We start from the raw sequence: 18,865 nt of genomic DNA, 5'->3' as shown, positions 1-18,865 counted from the left end.
ATGAGGTTCAACCAGATGCTATACTTGACACATTTATGAAATTGCTTATTCCAGTAACTAATAAGCATGCACCCATTAAGAAAATGACTGTTAAAACTTAAATCCCAGAGGATTAATGAGGAATTGAAAAATGGTATGGCTGAGAGGGATGAGGCAAACAGAATGGCAAATAAATCTGGGTGCACAACCGATTGGCAAACGTACTGCAAATTGAGAAATCATGTGACTAAACTGAATAAATATAAGTTTCTATACTACGAAACACAGAAATTATATAAAGAATGATAGTAAAAGCTCTTCTGCATGTGTAACGGCTCATCGAAAAAGGACACAGTGCCGTTCTCTTTCACAGTTTATTCTGCAGACATACACACAACACAATGTGTAAACTTCAGAGCAACTGCAAAATCCGTCATGAAATCTCCTTCAAAGTTTAACAACTCTTGCTTTTTATAATCGTTGTAGATATCAAATCATTACATCTGTAACAACATGACTACAGAGGAGCGCTCAACTTATGACTCCATCTGCCATAACACAGCACATGGGCTACATGTGTACAGTAACATTGTTCCATAACAGTTTGGGAGCACGTACCTGCAGACATACACAACACAAACACATCCAATCACACAACATGTAAAAAGGTCCATTTACAAGAAAACCAACATTTGAAGTATCCCAAAAGGATGAAGTGGAAGGAAAGTTGGCCAGACTCTCAAACCAACTACTGGCTGTAGGAGGCCTTTATACACATCTACACTGTGTAGTACTAGACCTCACCAATAAAGTACAATGCTCATGTAAAATAATGGAAACTGAAATCTTCACTAAACGATTGTGTGAGTCACAACTATAGTTTTGCTTAATCTCTGAAGGCTTGGATCAGTAACTTGCAAATATTTGCTTGAATATTAAGATCAGGGTCACTTAGTGTAGATAAATATGTTGACAGGTTTGACGATTTGCCTAACTGCACTAGGATTGTTGTTGTGAGTGTAAGTCACTAGTGACAGTAAACTGAGTCACTAGGCTGTTCAGACTGTCCAATGGCAGCAGAAGAGCGTGTCTGATCACTGGATCTCTTCTTTATCGGAGTCTTGAGACCAGTGGTTCTGAGGTCACACCTGAAGAAGATTCCTCATCTCTAACTGGTAACTGTATTATCCAATCTCGAGTTCTTCCTTCAGAGTCCACAAGCTCCTGACCAGGTAAAGAGTTCTCGCTCGTTCAGAAATGGAATTCATTCTCTCTTCTGCATAGGTCTGCTCCGCTTTCCTCTTTGTGATCTGATTCTCCCTGTGTGATCCCTTGTACAGATACGTCCCGCTCCATTCCAGATAGTGAATCTTGACTCTCTTCTTGAGGAAAGGAACTCCCTTGTCTTGTTTGATACTGAATCCATCATCACATTGTGAGCACCGGAACTTGGAGTCAGGCCAACGGACATGGATGAAGAGAGGCCAGAGACTGCACTGTCATCATCTACTGGGAAGAAGTTGACCAACATGATCAGGTTAAGATGAACTACTTTTTCCCTTTCCAGTGGCTGCATTACATATTCTGTATGTGTGAGTGACTGGATTCTTGTCCGACCACAGTAAATTGTTGATTCCCAGCGATCCGCCACTTTCCTGTGTCTTTGTTTGCCAATAGTACTCCATCGCCGACTTCTTTGGCAGGCCCCTTGACCTTTGTTGTAGATCTCAGTTTGTCCGTTGTGCTTTTGCAGCATGTTCCTGCGCTATCACCATAGCATCCTTCAGATCATTAGAGAGAGATCGACACCACATACTTGTTGTAACTGGTGTTGTAACTGGTAACAGCTGGATCGTTCAGAGTGTTTCTGAAAAGCACGTCTACTGGCAGACAAGGCATCCTTCCATACATCCGGTAGAAGGGGGCGCACCCTGTTGTCTCATGGGTGGTGCAATTGTACATGAACGTCAATGTCTGCAGGTGTCTCGGACAGTCTTGCTAAGTGTTCGGTGCTAGAGCTCGGATCATGTTGCCAAGTGTCCGATTGAAACGTTCCACGCTGCCATTCCCCATCGGGTGATACGGTGTCGTGTGTGACTTCCTCACACCAGAAACTCTGAGTAACTCACTGATCAACGGACTCTCGAAACTTGCCCCTTGGTCACTATGAATTGTCAAGAAATCCATACACAGAAGTATCGGTCCCACAGGATTCTTGCCACCTGCTTAGCGGATTGGGCTCTGTAGGGAAACGATTGAGCTATTCTTGTAAATTGATCTGTTATCACTAGTACATCAATGGACTTCTTGCTTGAATCTTCAGCAGAACAGAAATAGATACAAACCAGGCGTAGCGGCCTAGTCAAGGTGTTACTTTCCAGTGGAGCCCTGCCATCAGGCTCAATGGTCTTGCTGACAATGCAACGGTGGAAACCAAGGACATAATCCCTAACATCTCTGTCAAGGTGCAGCCAGAAGAATCTGTCTAGCTAAGTCTTCTGAACTGAACTGAACTGACCAGTGACCAGAACTTACGCAGTTGAGGTTGCCTTTGAGACCACTGCATCACCTGAGAGCATCATGGACTGAAGTGTTTGACACTGCTTGAACAACCCTAAGGAGGTTTTCATAGGGCTCATGAAGCAGCCTGTGGCCAACACCTTTGACAAAGGGCACTCAACTCAGAGCATCAGCAACCATATTGAGGACCTGGCACGTACTTGATATCAAAATCTTTACTGGCTAACTTGGCCACCCAGCACTGCTCACAACAGTGTAGCCTCAGCTTTGTCATTAATGTGAGTAAGCGGATTGTGGATAGTCCAAACAGTGAAGACATGAGCTTTCAACCAGTGACTGAATTTGTTGCAGATCGACCACTTTGCCAGGAACTCTAACCGATGAGCTGGGTAGTTATTCTGAGACAAGGACTTGCTATCAAATGTAATGGGTCTGGCACAAGTTTCTCCATCTTGCAACAGGACAGCACCTATGCCATCCAGGGACGCAACTGTCTACAACATGAACGAACGGGAGAAGTCGGTGTGCCAACACCACCGTGTTTACTAGAGATGTCTTAAACATTTTCGAAGGCCTGCTCATGTTTGGGTGTCCAGTCTGACTTGACGCTGTGAGGAGGGCTTTACTTTGACGACCCTTGGGTTCTCTTTGATCCAGTCGTCAATGTGAAGAGAAGTCTGGCTATTGCGGCGAAACCTGGCAGTGTTGGTTGTAGTTGTTTACCATGCCAAGGAACCACATCCATTTCTGTGAAGGAGTCACACCATCAGCACTGCTCATCTTAGAGATGCTGTTGACTTTACTAGGGTCACCATTTTCATAAATTATGTGACCAAGGAACTTGACAGACTTCCTGAGGAAGAAGCACTTCTTTGGGGCCAACTTCATGTTGACTACAAAGCCTGCTAAAAACCATCTAAGTGTTCCAAGGCCGACTTCTCATCTGGGCCAAAAACCAAACAGATCATCCAAGTAACACAGCAAACTCATGAAGTCCTGATCTCTGAAGATACTTGTCATCATGCGCATGAAGCTTCCAGGGATGTTAGAGACCCTGAGGTAGACAGTTGTATTCAGAAGAGTCCCATAGCTGTTGTGAAGGCGGAATACTTCCTGTCATCTTCGTGCAGTGGCATGTTACAAAACCCAGAGGTGAAATCCATTGTGCTGAATAGAGTGTTGCCGCCAAGCGCAGCCAAGCAGTCTGCCTGGTGCGGGAGAGGATGTGCCTCCTTCAGGGTCCTCTTGTTCAACCAGCAGAAGTCTGTACAGATACAAAATGGTCTCCATTTTTCTTCCAGATTTGCACCAGGGGAGCTGCATACTGTTACACCCCCCCCTCACTCTCCCTGCCTCCTTCTCTGTGTTTGTGCTTTTATTTGCAGATTGGGGACACGTGGAGCTGATTGGGTTGTTAAGGTGACAAGTTGCACCTGGGTTTGGGATAACTAGAGAAAAAAGTTCCTGGTGCCCAGTCCTGGCTCTCCCTCTCTCCACAAGCACCATTTTGTTTTGCGATCTGGTTGATTATGTTTTTTGATTAGGTGCACCGTTCAACACATTTTACCTTCATCCATACATACATATGTTGAACCAGGGCAGGAACAGCAGAAGTGTGCAGAACTTGATACTGTTGACTGAGTTGGAACAGTGTGACAGATGACATCGAGCCGGAACAGGAGCAAAGGAGGAGTGTGAGGCATAACATTTTATCATTAGCTCTGTTGTGTGACATTGGGACCTTCATGCAGAGCAGTGGCATGACTCTTCAGCTGTGAAACGCTCCTTTGTTTCATTAAGGCTATCTGCTCCCTCTGGTACTCATTGATCCTCACCTGAACATCTCTGGAATTCCACTCAAGTGCTTTGCAGTTGAACCTGCAGGAGAGCTCAGGATCAGGGCAATGTTCCACAAAAAAGCAGGCTACTTGTTGACTTATGTTTTCCATCCTCCCACCCCGTCTGTGTAAACCCTGTGTAAACTAAATCTGCTGCTTTGTTGAGCCTGATCCAGTAGTCTACCGGGTCCTCCCTCAGTTTGGGCTTGGTAGAGTAGAAATGACAACGCATCACTAAAATAGGAGGATATGATAGATTAGATCTGGGTTCTGTTTAACATCCACAAGCCTTTTTTTTTGCCTTTTCAAATAGTCTGTCATATCAACCCACTCTTGAACTGTGTACTTGTCAGAGCTGTCACCTCTGAACACTCTGGGTTCTCTCTTGGACTTGACGTGGATGGTCACATGTGGAACTTCATGTCTTACTGAATCAGTTGCTGACGTTTCTCGTCATGGTGTACTGTGGAGCTCACCACTTGCATCTATGGCTCCTGCTGACAACAATCTGGCTAGTCCCCTATCTCCACTACTAACTGGCTTACACAGTAAGGTGTAGTATGGCATCTGTATCGATACTGGGCGTGGACGTGTATGAACCTCCCCTCAAAAACTGACCCATAGGAGAACAACCTGGGCTCTGACCTTGCCCCGCTCGCCTATCACTCAGCTAATGACTTATGTCCCCACTCCCTGACCACGAAACCCACTGGACTTCGCATTGCTACCTGTATGCTCGCTAAAACAAAACACCCCTCCCCTTTGCAATAGTAATATAAAATCCTCAACTATTTCACTATCAGTTGTAAAATGTGAGCCATGACACCACCTTTAGATTAAACAAATGTAGAATTAAAAAAAGATGAACAGAAAAAAAAGAAACTCAACACTGAAAGTACAAAAACAGCAGTCCTAAAGGCCCTGAAACCAAACATCTGACCAGAAGAGCACACTTGATCTTCACTTCCCCCGGTGATCTGCTTCAGGCTGATCTTGAGATTCCAACGGTCACGACACCAGTGTAACGGCTCATCGACAAAGGACACAGTTCTGGCTCTTTCACAATTAATTCTGCAGACATACACACAACACAATGTGTAAACTTCAGAGCAACTGCATATGCCTCATGAAATCCAAGTGACATGAAATAAAAATGTACACTTCTAGGTGACACTTCATTAGCAAGGAAAGTACAGGACGGACACTAGCTAGCCTTTAGTGTACAGCAACGTGCAAACTTTGCAAATGTCAATAAAATTGTAAATACAGGACCATGCTAACATGTCAACATCGATAGTGATAAAACAATACAATTTTCAACCTAACATACATAAGATGGAAACTGTGTGATCACGCGCACATATATGCAGTTGCACAAATAACACAGCAGGTGGCTCCAAATCTATATACAACCTGGCTGCTTAATGATGACAAAACTCATACAACTAAGAACGTCTATTTCAACCCTGTTACACATGCTCGTCGTCACCAGGGTCTTGACCTGACTGGAGCTCGGCGTCGTAACCGACTTCAATGCTCAACGTCGATGGCCACTGACATGCTGGAGAAGTGTGCTCTTCACGGATGAATCCCAGTTTCAACTGTACCTGGCAGATGGCAGACTGCATGTATGGCGTTGTGTGAGCGAGCACCCCATGGTGGTGGGGTTATGGTATGAGCAGGCATAAGCTACGGACAACAATTGCATTTTATCCTAGGCATTTTTGATGCACAGAGATAGTGTGATGAGATCCTGAGGCCCATTGTAGTGCCATTCATCAGCTGCCATCGCCTCATGTTTCAGCATGATAATGCACAGTCCCATGTCGCAAAGATCTGTACACAGTTCCTGGAAGATTAAAATGTCCCAGTTCTTCCATGGCATACATACTCACCAGACATGTCACCCATTGAGCATGTTTGGGATGCTCGGGATCTACGTGTACAGTCGTGGCCAAAAGTCAAGAATGACACAAATATACATTTTTAAAGTCTGCTGCATCTGTATGATGGCAATTTGCATATACTCCAGAATGTTATGAAGAGTGATCAGATGCATTGCAAAGTCCCTCTTTGCCATGCAAATGAACTGAATCCCCAAAAAAACATTTCCACTGCATTTCAGCCCTACCACAAAAGGACCAGCTGACATCATGTCAGTGATTCTCTCGTTAACACAGGTGTGAGTGTTGACGACAAGGCTAGAGATCACTCTGTCATGCTGATTGTGTTTAAATAACAGACTGGAAGCTTCAAAAGGAGGGTGGTGCTTGGAATCATTGTTCTTCCTATATCAGCCAAGGTTACCTGCAAGGAAATATGTGCCGTCATAATTCATTGCTTTGCACAAAAAGGGCTTCACAAGCAAGGATATTGCTGCCAGTAAGACTGCACCGAAATCAACCATTTATCAGATCATCAAGAACTTCAAGGAGAGCAGTTCAATTGTTGTGAAGAAGGCATCATGGCACCCAAGAAAGTCCAGCAAGCACCAGGACCGTCTCCTAAAGTTGATTCAGCTGAGGGATCGGGGCACCACCAGTACAGAGTTTGCTCAGGAATGGCAGCAGGCAGGTGTGAGTGCATCTGCAGGCACAGTGAGGCGAAGACTTTAGGAGGGTGGCCTGTTGCCAAGAAGGGCAGCAAAGAAGCCACTTCTCTCCAGGAAAAACATCAGGGTCAGACTGATATTCTGAAAAAGGTACAGGGATTGGACTGCTGAGGACTGGGGTAAAGTCACGTTCTCTGATGAATCCCCTTCCCGATTGTTTGGGGCAGCCGGAAAAGAAGCTTGTCCGGAGAAGACAAGGTGAGTGCTAACAGCAGTCCTGTGTCAAGCCAACAGTAAAGCATCCTGAGAACATTCATGTGTGGGGTTGCTTCTCAGCCAATGGAGTGTGCTCACTCATAATTTTGTCTAAGAACACAGCCATGAATAAAGAATGGTACCAACACATCCTCCGAGAGCAACTTCTCCCAACCATCCAGGAACCGTATGCCTTTTCCAGCATGATGGAGCACCTTGCCAGAAGGCAAAAGTGATAACTAAATGGCTCGGGGAACAAAACATGGATATTTTGTGTCCATGGCCAGGAAACTCCCCAGACCTTAATTCCATTGAGAATTTGTGGTCAATCCTCAAGAGGCAGGTGGACAAACAAAAACCCACAAATTGACTAAGTCCAAGCATTGATTATGCAAGAATGGGCTGCCATCAGTCAGGATGTGGCACAGAAGTTAATTGACAGCATGCCAGGGCGGATTGCAGAGGTCTTGAAAAAGAAGGGTCAACACTGCAAATATTGACTCTTTGCATCAACTTCATGTAATTGTCAATAAAAGCCTTTGACACTTATGAAATGCTTGTAATTAAACTTCAGTATTTCATAGTAACATTTGACAAAATTATCTAAAGACACTGACGCAGCAAACTTTGTGGAAATTAATATTTGTGTCATTCAAAACTTTTGGCCACGACTGTGTGTTCCAGTTCCCACCAATATAGAGAAACTTCGCACAGCCATTAGTGGGACAACATGACACAAATCAACAGCCTGATCAACTCTATACCAAGGAGATGTGTCACCCTGCATATGGTGGTCACACTAGATACTGACTTACTTTCAGAAACAATGCCCCTACTTGTAATTAAGGAGGCATCTGTCAAACAGATGCATATCTGCATTCCCATTCATGTGAAATCCAAAAATTAGGGCCTAATGAATAGATCTCAATTGACTGATGAACTAACTCAGTAAAATATTAGAAATTGTTGCGTTTATATATATTTTTTCAGTGTATAATCAGGATGTTTGAATTATGAAGAAAGGGAAAGCTGCACACACAGAGCTCAAATGCAATAAATGTTTTCCAATGTTGTTTAGACCAAGTTGTCTTCATCAGGGTATAATGACAAAAACTGCAGGTCACCACTTTATATAGGGTTTCAAAGGACACACAGGTTTGTTATCATGGCCGGCTGTGGCACGATTTCATTGGTCCATTTACAAATACCAATAGTACATATAAAAAGCATGAATGGATAACATACGATCATGGACACAATTAGGCTACAAACACAATATTATTTATAATTGATAGCAAAAACACAATAACCCCAGGAATGATTTCATATCAAAGTTCTGACTGAAGGGAGCGAGGGTCTTTAAATGAAAAGATCCAGGCGGCTTCACCTCTCCTAGGTTGGTTGACGTGTTTGATGCCAATATAGCGAAGGGACAAAACAGGGTAGTTTGCTTCCAAAATGTGGTCAGCGACTGGGTACGTTGAGTTTTCACCTAATGGTCCTACAAATATTCGTACGTTTAGTTTGTGCTTAATTTTGCCCACTTTTTTATTTTTTTTACCAAGGACAAGTTATAAGATAAATAACTGCCTTTAGTGGAGGGTGTGATAACACCTTTGAATGGTATCTGTTTCCCCTGTTTGGGGGTGTTTGAAGAATCTTCATTTGTAAGTGCCATTGCATTGAACTCTTGTAGTTTCCATCCAGTAGAGGGGCAAGGAGAAGTTGTGCAGGTGTATTTTGGGGTGGTAAATCGAAGTTTACCAATTGATCTATGAGATTTCTGCCCTACAAGAATACGACCAAGGGAGGGTCTGAAAACACATTAAATAGAGACTATCATGAGATCTTATAATGTGCCAACATTTCAACGATTCCCTATATTTGTTCAGAGCACTTTGAATAGTGCGTAGTGAGAAAGCAAAGATGGTTATTTTTTTCAAAACTGTCTTTGAAAGAGATCAATGTCTCGATTTGTTTGGGATTTTCTCAATGGCAGTATTGATCTGACAATTTTTGTACCCCCTTTCATAGAATTTTCTTTGCATCTCAGCCATGTTTCTGCAGCTTTGTGATTCTTTTAATTCGACAGAATTGGCTGTAGGGCAAACCGTTTTTCAAGGGAAGAGGGTGACAGCTATCAGCCCTCAACAAACTGTTACGATCAGTGGGTTTCTTGTAAAGATCGGTGTATAGAACATTATCCTCCCAAATAATCAAAAGATCAAGGTAACTGATTTGACGTGTGTCAGATTGCATAGTGAATCTCAGGTGCTCATAACAAGAGTTAAGAAAAGTATGGAATGCCTAGAGCTGTTCTGCATGCCCCTCCATAGAACAAAAATATCAATGTACTGTTTCCGAATAATAATGTTGGGCAAACAAAAAGAAAAAAAAAAAAAGAGGATTGATAAGACCGTTTCTTCATGTAACCCACATACAAATGAGCATAGTTAGGAGCCATAGGGGTTCCCATAGCAGTACCCTTCATCTGGATAAAGAAATCATTTTGAAACATAAAAGTTGTGAGTACTATTTCAGCCAATGTTATTATGCATGCACTAGAGGGTAGTTCATCTGGGTCACATTGTAAGGCTGCTTTGATGTACAAAACCAGGCTATTTTTGATTTGTGGCAAGAACATTGTGGGTGGCAGTTGAATGCACCTTTCAGACACAAAAACACTAGCAACCAATCATGTTTGTGACAAAGTGAAAAACCTGTAATTGGCCATGTCGGAGGGTTCTATAAAGCGGTACAAATATTCAGCTAATGCTCATGGCCAGTGGCGATTGAAGAATGTAAATCTTGGTGTGGGAAAAAAATATATATAAAAAAACTCATTTGGGGGGGCCATGCCATCCACTACACTAAATAATACATTAATTGCACTATAAAACCGTGACAAACAGTGCCCACAAACTGTTAGGGCCTACATAAAACAGCAGAGTCGCAGCATATTACCACTGCTTCACCTGGCTATCAGCGGAGCCTTGTTCGGCACCGAATGTTAATTCAGCCTCATTTACTGCCTTTAAAACAAAACATAGCTGATTTGCTTAAACAAATGTGTTTTTTACTGACAGTTTAGATGTACAAACTATGGCATAAGAGGACAACAAGCATATAAGAGGCAATCCGTAATTTTGATTAAGACATTAATGAGCGAGCTTGGACAGATGTAGTCAATATAACAATTTGTTCAGCATTTTTTAAATGTATAGCGACAGAATTCAGATCATGGGCCGTTCTTACAGTGTTCTCATGTAATGAGTCAGAACCGTATGATAAATAAAGGGGGCATGAGCAGAAAATGAAAGCTCTTACAATATTAGATTATTACATTTCTCTAAAAACAGGTTATAGGCTACATGTGCACCAAAGTCAGAACAGTAGGCGAAATTATGAGGGGAAAAATAAAACAAATTATTAGGGTGAGGCACATGGGCTACTAACAGCTTACTACACAACATACACTTAGTATTACTTTCTTATACTTTTTACTTTTCTGCATACCACTGCTGGCTTGCTTCTGAAGCTAAGCAGGGTTGGTCCTGGTCAGTTCCTGGATGGGAGACCAGATGCTGCTGGAAGTGGTGTTGGAGGGCCAGTAGGAGGCACTCTTTCCTCTGGTCTAAAAAATATCCCAATGCCCCAGGGCAGTGAATGGGGACACTGCCCTGTGTAGAGTGCAGTCTTTCGGATGGGACGTTAAACAGGTGTCCTGACTCCCTGAGGTCATTAAAAGATCCCATGGCACTTATCGTAAGAGTAGGGGTATTAACCCCGGTGTCCTGGCTAAATTCCCAATCTGGCCCTCAAACCATCATGTCACCTAATAATCCCCAGTTTACAATTGGCTCATTAATCCCCCTCTCCCCTGTAACCATTCCCCAGGTCATTGCTGCAAATGAGAACGTGTTCTCAGTCAACTTACCTGGTAAAATAATGGATAAATAAATTTTAAAAAAGTTAAAAATTATCTCCCTGGCATATTACATAATTTATTTACATTTTTGGACTTCGTCATCAGTCTGGCATTCTCTGGATTTATGGGGCTTTCAAGACAACTGGGAACTCAGAAAAAGGTTGAATTGTGACATCAATGATCTTCAGGTCATAGTTCTAGAAAAGAGGCCCGAGTTCCCGACTTAGAATTCTGAGTTGGATGAGCTTGGAAAAGAGACCCTTAAACCCAGAATTGGGACCACACACCTACTCCACTGAATAGCAGGCTAGTGATTGCTTTGCAATGCTTGCAGTTAGCCACTGATTCCTTCCAAACCACTCATTGTTGAATTAGGGATTTCCAGCTTGTTGTGTAATGTTTATGTCCAATGGCCGATGAGCACCGATGTCATCTATAATTTCTCTTCATATGACAAGGATTAAAATGGATTAGCCAGTAGATTGTCGACTTGCTAGCTAAGATTTTGAAAGTATGTTGACATGATCAGTCCAATCAAAGCTACTGTAGCTATAATGTGATTTGATGTCATTTTATCGGTGGCCAATGACCTTGAGCCTTCTTGGATGGACACTTCTAATGTAACTATGGCAGCACACAAGGGGTTTAAATTGTTGAGCTCTACCCTTAGATTTGGCAGTTACATAGTGTCACCATGAGTGACAGAACACTAAGCCAATCAAGGAGCAACTAGAGAACATTACCAATACACTCTGTATTTTCCGCTGGCTGCACCAATACAGAAAGCACTGAGCTAGGCTGAAAATCTGCATTTTGGAGCTTCCTTACTCAAGAAAGCAAGACACAAAAAAAAGAGACCATGTTAATATGGGGCTTTATTAACTCAAAGATTTTTTGCAAACTGATATGTGACACGTATTAATGCCAAAATAACATGCAACCAAAACAGTCGCCACTGATCATTTGGCCTGGAAAGTGTTCAACCACATGAAATAAATGGCATGTTGGGAGTTCAATGGCATGTTGGGAGTTCAGAGTTCAATGTGCATATGGAACTCTTGAAATGCTTTGGTGTGACTTGATTTGCCCCAAAATATGATTCTAGGTCAATCCTGTTTCCAAATTAACTAACAAAATAATTAAACACACTAAAGGATGAACAGCTAAGGGAAGGGCATATTTATAAACCCACATAAATGAATAAATTACATAAAACACATAACAGAGAAAAATCTTAAATCTGTGCTGTCACAAAATGCTCCCATTGGTGTTGATCCAATAAGTGGTTATGTAAGGTTTATGTCATTGTAATATGACACTGGAGAAATAATTTAGATCACAATCAGACTAGTCCTTCACTCCACATAGCCCCTGATAGAAGAAGCTTTCAGCGCTATTAGGCTCCAGAGGTTTAAGGTACTGCATCTCAGTGCTAGAGGCGTCACTACAGACCCTGGTTTGATCCCGGGCTGTATCACAACTGGCCGTGACCGGGAATCCCATAGAGATTTTTATGAATTTATTTGCAAATTATGGTGGAAAATAAGTATTTGGTCAATAACAACAGTTTTCCACCATATTTTGCAAATACATTCATAAAAAAATCCTACAATGTGATTTTGTGTATTTTTTCTCTCTCATTTTGTCTGTCATAGTTGAAGTGTACCTATGATGAAGATTACAGCAGTCTTTCATCTTTTTAAGTGGGAGAACTTGCACAATTGGTGGCTGACTAAATACTTTTGCCCCACTGTATCTCTGGTAGGAAGGAAGAGGAAACTTAAAGCAAACAGATAACAAGAGCTATGGTCATACCTCATTAGATAGATGTTGTGTAGTTTTCCAGAATGAAGCTGATATGCTCTCCTCTTGTTAGAGTAATTAATAAACCACTAACATTTACATCTACTACTCACATACTGTGCAACGGAATACAGAGAGCTAATCACATTATAGATAATGAGAAACTCATTATGCAAGGATGATGGGTCTAAATAACATCCATAGTCATACACTGTAGATTTACTAAGATATTAAAAGCTATTCATGGAGAACATGAAACATCCACAGGAGAGCAAGCAACATAGCCCTGTCGGAGTGACTGCGAAAGTAGCCAAGCACTGATAGCTTGTCTATTGAAGTGGCTCTAATTGCACCTTCAGACACCCACCCACATGTTGGTTCATGGCTTCTCAAACATGTCTGCCTTATTAAGACAGCAGAGTTAGCAGGAGGAGAGCTTAGGGAAAGATCAAGACCCATCTTTACAGCCCTGTTAATCCAGGCTATATTTGGCCTATGGCTGCTAGTTATGACATTACGTAATTGGGTTTCTTTCATTAATTAATATTTACAAATATTAAGCACGCGTCAGTCTCTTTCTTCCCCAAGGGCATAAGTGTACCCCCATCATGCTAATATGGTGTGAAAACAACAAAACCAGAGGGAGAACTAGGTCCTGTTTCACTTCAAATCCTGTTGTTGTTCAGGGTAAGAGTAACCCTCTAGGTCTGCACTGGGAACACAACTCTTAAAACAGAGATGCTGCACCCCCAATCCTGTTCCCTATCTTTTTCACAGTATACAAAAATCAGGGGAGACAGAGTGTACCTGTTGGGTATGGGTAGTAAGTAGCACTAAGGAACTACTATACCTGGCACACAAGGATACATTGAGACACCATCACACAAATTTGTAGGGGCTGCTTACCTTTGAGGCTGGTTGCTATGCACTGAGATTTATTCATGAAGCTTTCACTTCTTATACCATTTACATAATGGAGTGGATCCAAAAGCCCTTGAGAAGAATTTGAGAGTCATAAGGAGAAAAGTTTGGCTACTCTTGGCATGCTGTCAAATGGTCTTTGGATGGCAGACTCATAATAATGCTCTCAGTCCTAAACCTGTAGTCTTCCATTGACTCTTTGTGTGCATGTTATGTGTGCTACCGTCTCATCTAATATACATCTGAGACAGCGCCTTTGCCTGGCAGCTGCCCTTACAGCCCATGTCTCATCTCAGTGATGTCATCCACATGTCCCAGAAGCAGGACATTATTCAGTGATATGACTCAAGTCAGGCTGAGTACTGTACAGTAGTAGGCTGTGGGCAGACACTGTTGTGGTTTAATCATCCAGACCATAGAACATTTTCATTAAGTGAAGCTCTGAGAGGGTTTGGGCAAACCTGCAGCTATGATGTTCCACTAGCTAAGTAACCAGGGGGAGGAGGAACTGGACAAATATCACTGTAAGCTATTTCATTAACTGTTGCCTTTAGAGGAGTGTTTAGCATTGGATTAGTAAAACACCAAGCACACCAAGTGCTCTGAATTAATTCAACTTAAATGAATTGAAATAGCAGTGATTTGTCATTACAGAGAGTAAGCGGTTTAATTCCAACCTGTATCAGATTGATCAGTCAGTGTGAAACACTCTGGTGAGGCAAGTTAAGTGCCGAGACTGCAACCAATATGTTAAGCAGAGGCAGCTAGCTCTGGCAACTCTGTCTCGCTCAACCCCTGAGGCACACACCCTCTTTCTGCCTTCGATCAAATGCAATTTGTGGAGGATCCCAATTTTTTTTTTTTTACAGACTCAAACAGAGGCCTAGGAGGACACATTCAACACACTGTCAAGTTCAAAAACAACTTGGGAAAGTATTGGCATTGATAGACTCCAAAGAGAGATTGGTGACCATGCATTAACAGCCTGACTGAAAGTGGAGACCAAAGTCAACTAAGACCCCTGCTGCTAAAATGATGATGCAACACTGTCCTCAATGCACCCCTGTAATACACCAGCGTCTATCTATCATGTGTATGTAAAGTTGTTGTTATTTAAATTATTTTTGTTTAACATGACTGTGGTCTCAATTGTACCAGAGTAGTTCATGTTTTTGACATCAATCATCCTGTCTCATGGACATTAATTTCACATATTGTAGTACTTATCCTCTGTAATCATTTCATCATAAGATTGCCAGTCTCTCAAAGGATCATAAGAAATCTTGAGGTCCTAAAGTAGCCTATGACATGGATCCTCACAGTGACTGAGGCAGCTGCATTGATGTTCCATGAGTCTGTTGTCCCTGTCAACAGAACACTTAAGACATCTGGTGGAAACATGCATAATAAAGAAACCTCAGGATATGTGAAGCATATCACTCAATACACATCACACCATATTGCACCAGTGTGCTCTGACAGAGACTCAAAGAGTTTGATGGGAGGGGTGTCTGGGGGATAAAATGTAAATTACACACAGGCACGCACAAACGCACGCCTATGACATCACATTTTTTAATTTTTTATAATTGAGTTATTTTTTCATGGGTCGTAAAACTTCTGGATTTTTAAACGAAAAAATGTTTATAGCGTAAAGCAAAAAAAGTGGAAACATATTTTAAGCAAAAACATGAATACTTGTATTGCAAGCCAAAACAAAGGATATAAATGATTTTAAAAAAGGGAGAGCAATCTGCTCTGCTTTTTTCGCAATTTTTCCCTCATCCATGCTTGCATTTCTTAGGTTTGAATCACATTTCTATGGTTACAATCTTTTTTTCCCTATGCTTTTATTTTTAAACCCTGTTCGTGTGTGGGTGGGATTTTGAAGAGGCACGAACTAAATTGGTTACTGTTGGTCAATACATTTGGAGTGACAGTTCAACAACCACATCCACAGTCCGTGAACTCAAAATAACAACTGTAGGTTTGTTCGAATTAACGGACTTGCCTAGTTAAATAAAAGGTTAAGAACAAATTCGTATTTACAATGACAGCCTACCGGGGAACAGTTCAGGGGCAGAACGACAGATTTTTACCTCGTCAGCTAGTACCCACCCATGCTGGCAGCTACAGCCTGGCGCTAGTTCCCCTTTCATCTGTGGCTAAAACTTGTAAAAGGAAGGGATAATTAACGTGTAATATTAGTCACCGTGACATACCAATTATTAGCTAACGTTACTGTTCAGGGGAAGCACGACAAGCCAGTGTGAATGACCAGTGCACCGGTTTTGTAGAGGTGCTTCCCGATGGTTGTTGCTTCCCACTGGGCAGCAGTATGGTCACATGTCGCCGGCAGTAACTATGACCGATTTGATTAGGTTGGCAGCCTACATGAGAAATAAATTGTAACATCGGTAGTGACCATCGAGGATGCAGTATACTGTTCAATGGGGGAGTATTGGTGCAACTGGGAACAGCAACAAAAAATGAGGACAAATATTGACACCAGTGATCTTCAGGTCGGGGGTCTTGAAAGTTGCCAGAGTTTCCGATTTGGATTACTGTTCAAAAATATTTTTCCCAGCCAGAGCGCGTTTTTTTTCTCCTTCTGAGTTCCCAGTTATTTTGAGTGCGACATATGCACGCACTGCAAGCCGGCAGTTTTTCACGGTGGCACAACGCAATTCGCTTACGGAGCACTACTGTCCCGCAGTACGGCAAGTGATGTAGCTAGGTAGAGGGTGGAAAGCGTTGATGCGTTCTGTGGGTGTGGTCGTTGAACTCATTCTAAATTAATTGACCAATAGTAACCAATTTAGTTCTCCTTAACCCCACCAGACGTAAACATTGGTTCAAAAATAAAAGCGTAGGGGACAAAATATTGTGACCGTCGAAATGTGATTCGAAGAGTAGACTTGCGAAATATAAGCATGGGTGAGGAAAGTTTAACAAAGCGGAGCAGATTGGATGGAAACATGCAATCTTTTTATGTGAGTAAAGTACCTATCGGATAAAAAAATTATGACAGGCCTGATGCAAATTTTCCAGAGAAGTTGAGCTCTTTGAATCGGTAAAATTAATAATGGGAGAAATGTCAGTGGAAACGCTTTTATGCGCAAGTATCGATATAATAACCATCGCATCGAAGTGAACTTGGAGTCACGCTATGACATGTGTGGTACTCCCACTACAGCTTGTCGGGAAAGCATGCAGTTTATTAAACTACAGATTAAATAAAGTTATGATGAACTTCACAGGGTGGTGTAAATTATGAGCTTGATGCTCCTTTCCAATAAATATCGAGGGTCTTATATTGACAGTGCAGTGCAGTTGGCTAAAAGGTTCTGCCTGGTCAATCCGAAATCTGCAGTGACCGTACAGCATTTATTGTGATAAAGCCTCCGCAGAAGTCAAAGCATTCATACTTATTGCGTTTTGTGGAGCAGAGCTGTTGTCAAGTGTAAAAGTATAGCATCCGTCCCTCTCCTCGCCCCTACCTGGGCTCGAACCAGGGACCCTCGCGCACCCATCTAACTAGCTGGCCATTTCACATCGGTTACACTCACCCCCCTTTGACCTCATTTTCCGCAACAACCAGTGATCCGGGTCAACAGCAAACACAATTACATTCCATAATTTGGTGTTATGTTGGTGTTAGAAAACGCTGTTACATGCACTGCTCCAGAATCTTCCATAAGTGTTCGATTGGGTTGATCTGGTGACACACACACTTTAAACCCCCCTATGCTCCTTTGAGAACCAGTCACAGATCTCTTGTTCTAGCCATGGTAGCCAAAATAACGGGCAACTAGTTTATTGATTTTTAACATAACCCTAAACATGTTGGGATGTTAGTTGCTTAATTAACTCAGGAACCACACCTGTGTGGAAGCACATACCTTGTATCCCTAATTTACTTAGTGTTTATTTTATTTTGGCAGTTACCTGTACTTGATGCATCGGCTACGCATACAAGTTGAGAAGATTAAAAGTTCATATTGTGGTTTCTCACTTACCTGATGCGGTACAGATGATTGATACCGTCAATAGCAGGACATGGGTGCTATGTGTCTCCATATTCTTGTAGTTTGTCAATTTTGCGTGGTGACAGGTTGGTCTATGTCCAAACTGATTTTCAACCCTCTGTCACATTCAGTATCCAAATGTATCAGAGGTAAACAATTAGTGCTTACTACGAACTCAGTTTGATTTTTTTCAAACGGTTAAAATCGCCCCGCCGTACTTTGACAACAGCTCTCCGGACCCCATGCCAATTTCGCCTGAAGAAATGCATTGTAACATCACTTCGCCCCAACACATGCACGCAAAATCATCTTGTAGCTTAACGTCCTCGGCAAGTCGTTCTACCATAAAACAAGAAATCGATACGTAAATATATTAATCTTCTATAAAATACAAACAGGACAGCTTCGTCTGAGAAGTTGCGCTTCCGCTCGAATCTCTGTATGTGTGCCCTGTTCCTGGAATAAGAGATGCCCAGTTTACGAATGTCAACTGACGCACATGCTGAACTGAGTAAACATATCTCCGCTCCGAAACCTTCGCCAATATAAGGAGGTATTCTTAAAGAGACAGGAGCAACATCTGTGCAGGCTCTGATCTGCCTGATCCCCCTTCTGCGCTACGCATGGCTAGATGACAGTGAGATGATTCACAACCTAAAGGTCTGCGTTTCAGCCATGTCAATCTTTACAGTAATTGTAGGTGTCAGTTTCCTTAGACCCCAACTCATATGGTCCTAACATTGTATGGCAAAGCAATTATAGGTAATTCAATAAACATAATCATTGGCTGAAATGATTAATGTAATGTGTTGCCTTTAAGTAGGCTAACACAAATGGATGAAAACTACATCGCAGAGGGCACATGTTGTTATTGACCAACAGAACTGTAATCAAGGGGATAATTATGAGGATTGTTATGGTGGTGACTTCAATCATTTATTGATGATCACTAAGTTATTGTTGCTTCTCCTCCTGTTGGAAGAGAATTCTAATCATAATGATGATGATAAAGGAGAATGATATTCTGCTCCTGCTACAGTAC

The 18,865-nt window shown here is 42.1% G+C and overlaps 1 protein-coding gene across 2 annotated transcripts in view; it reads right to left on the bottom strand.

Annotated features, from left to right (window-relative positions):
• Window positions 1-18,439, bottom strand: part of zgc:77784 (Ig1_Robo domain-containing protein) — an 82,325-nt gene extending 63,886 nt beyond the window's left edge. The window contains exon 1 of one of the 2 annotated variants that reach the window (XM_031790900.1): window positions 17,815-18,439. In XM_031790900.1, coding sequence (XP_031646760.1) covers window positions 17,815-17,875 — 61 coding nt within the window. In that variant the 5' untranslated portion in view covers window positions 17,876-18,439. The remainder of the gene's footprint in view (window positions 1-17,814) is intronic. The other variant, XM_020503283.2, reaches the window with a different exon arrangement.
• Window positions 18,440-18,865: the final 426 nt, after the last annotated feature.

This window comes from Oncorhynchus kisutch, linkage group LG15 (genome assembly GCF_002021735.2).
Source record: "Oncorhynchus kisutch isolate 150728-3 linkage group LG15, Okis_V2, whole genome shotgun sequence".
NCBI lineage: Eukaryota > Metazoa > Chordata > Actinopteri > Salmoniformes > Salmonidae > Oncorhynchus > Oncorhynchus kisutch.
This window is presented reverse-complemented; position numbering and strand designations above follow the sequence as displayed.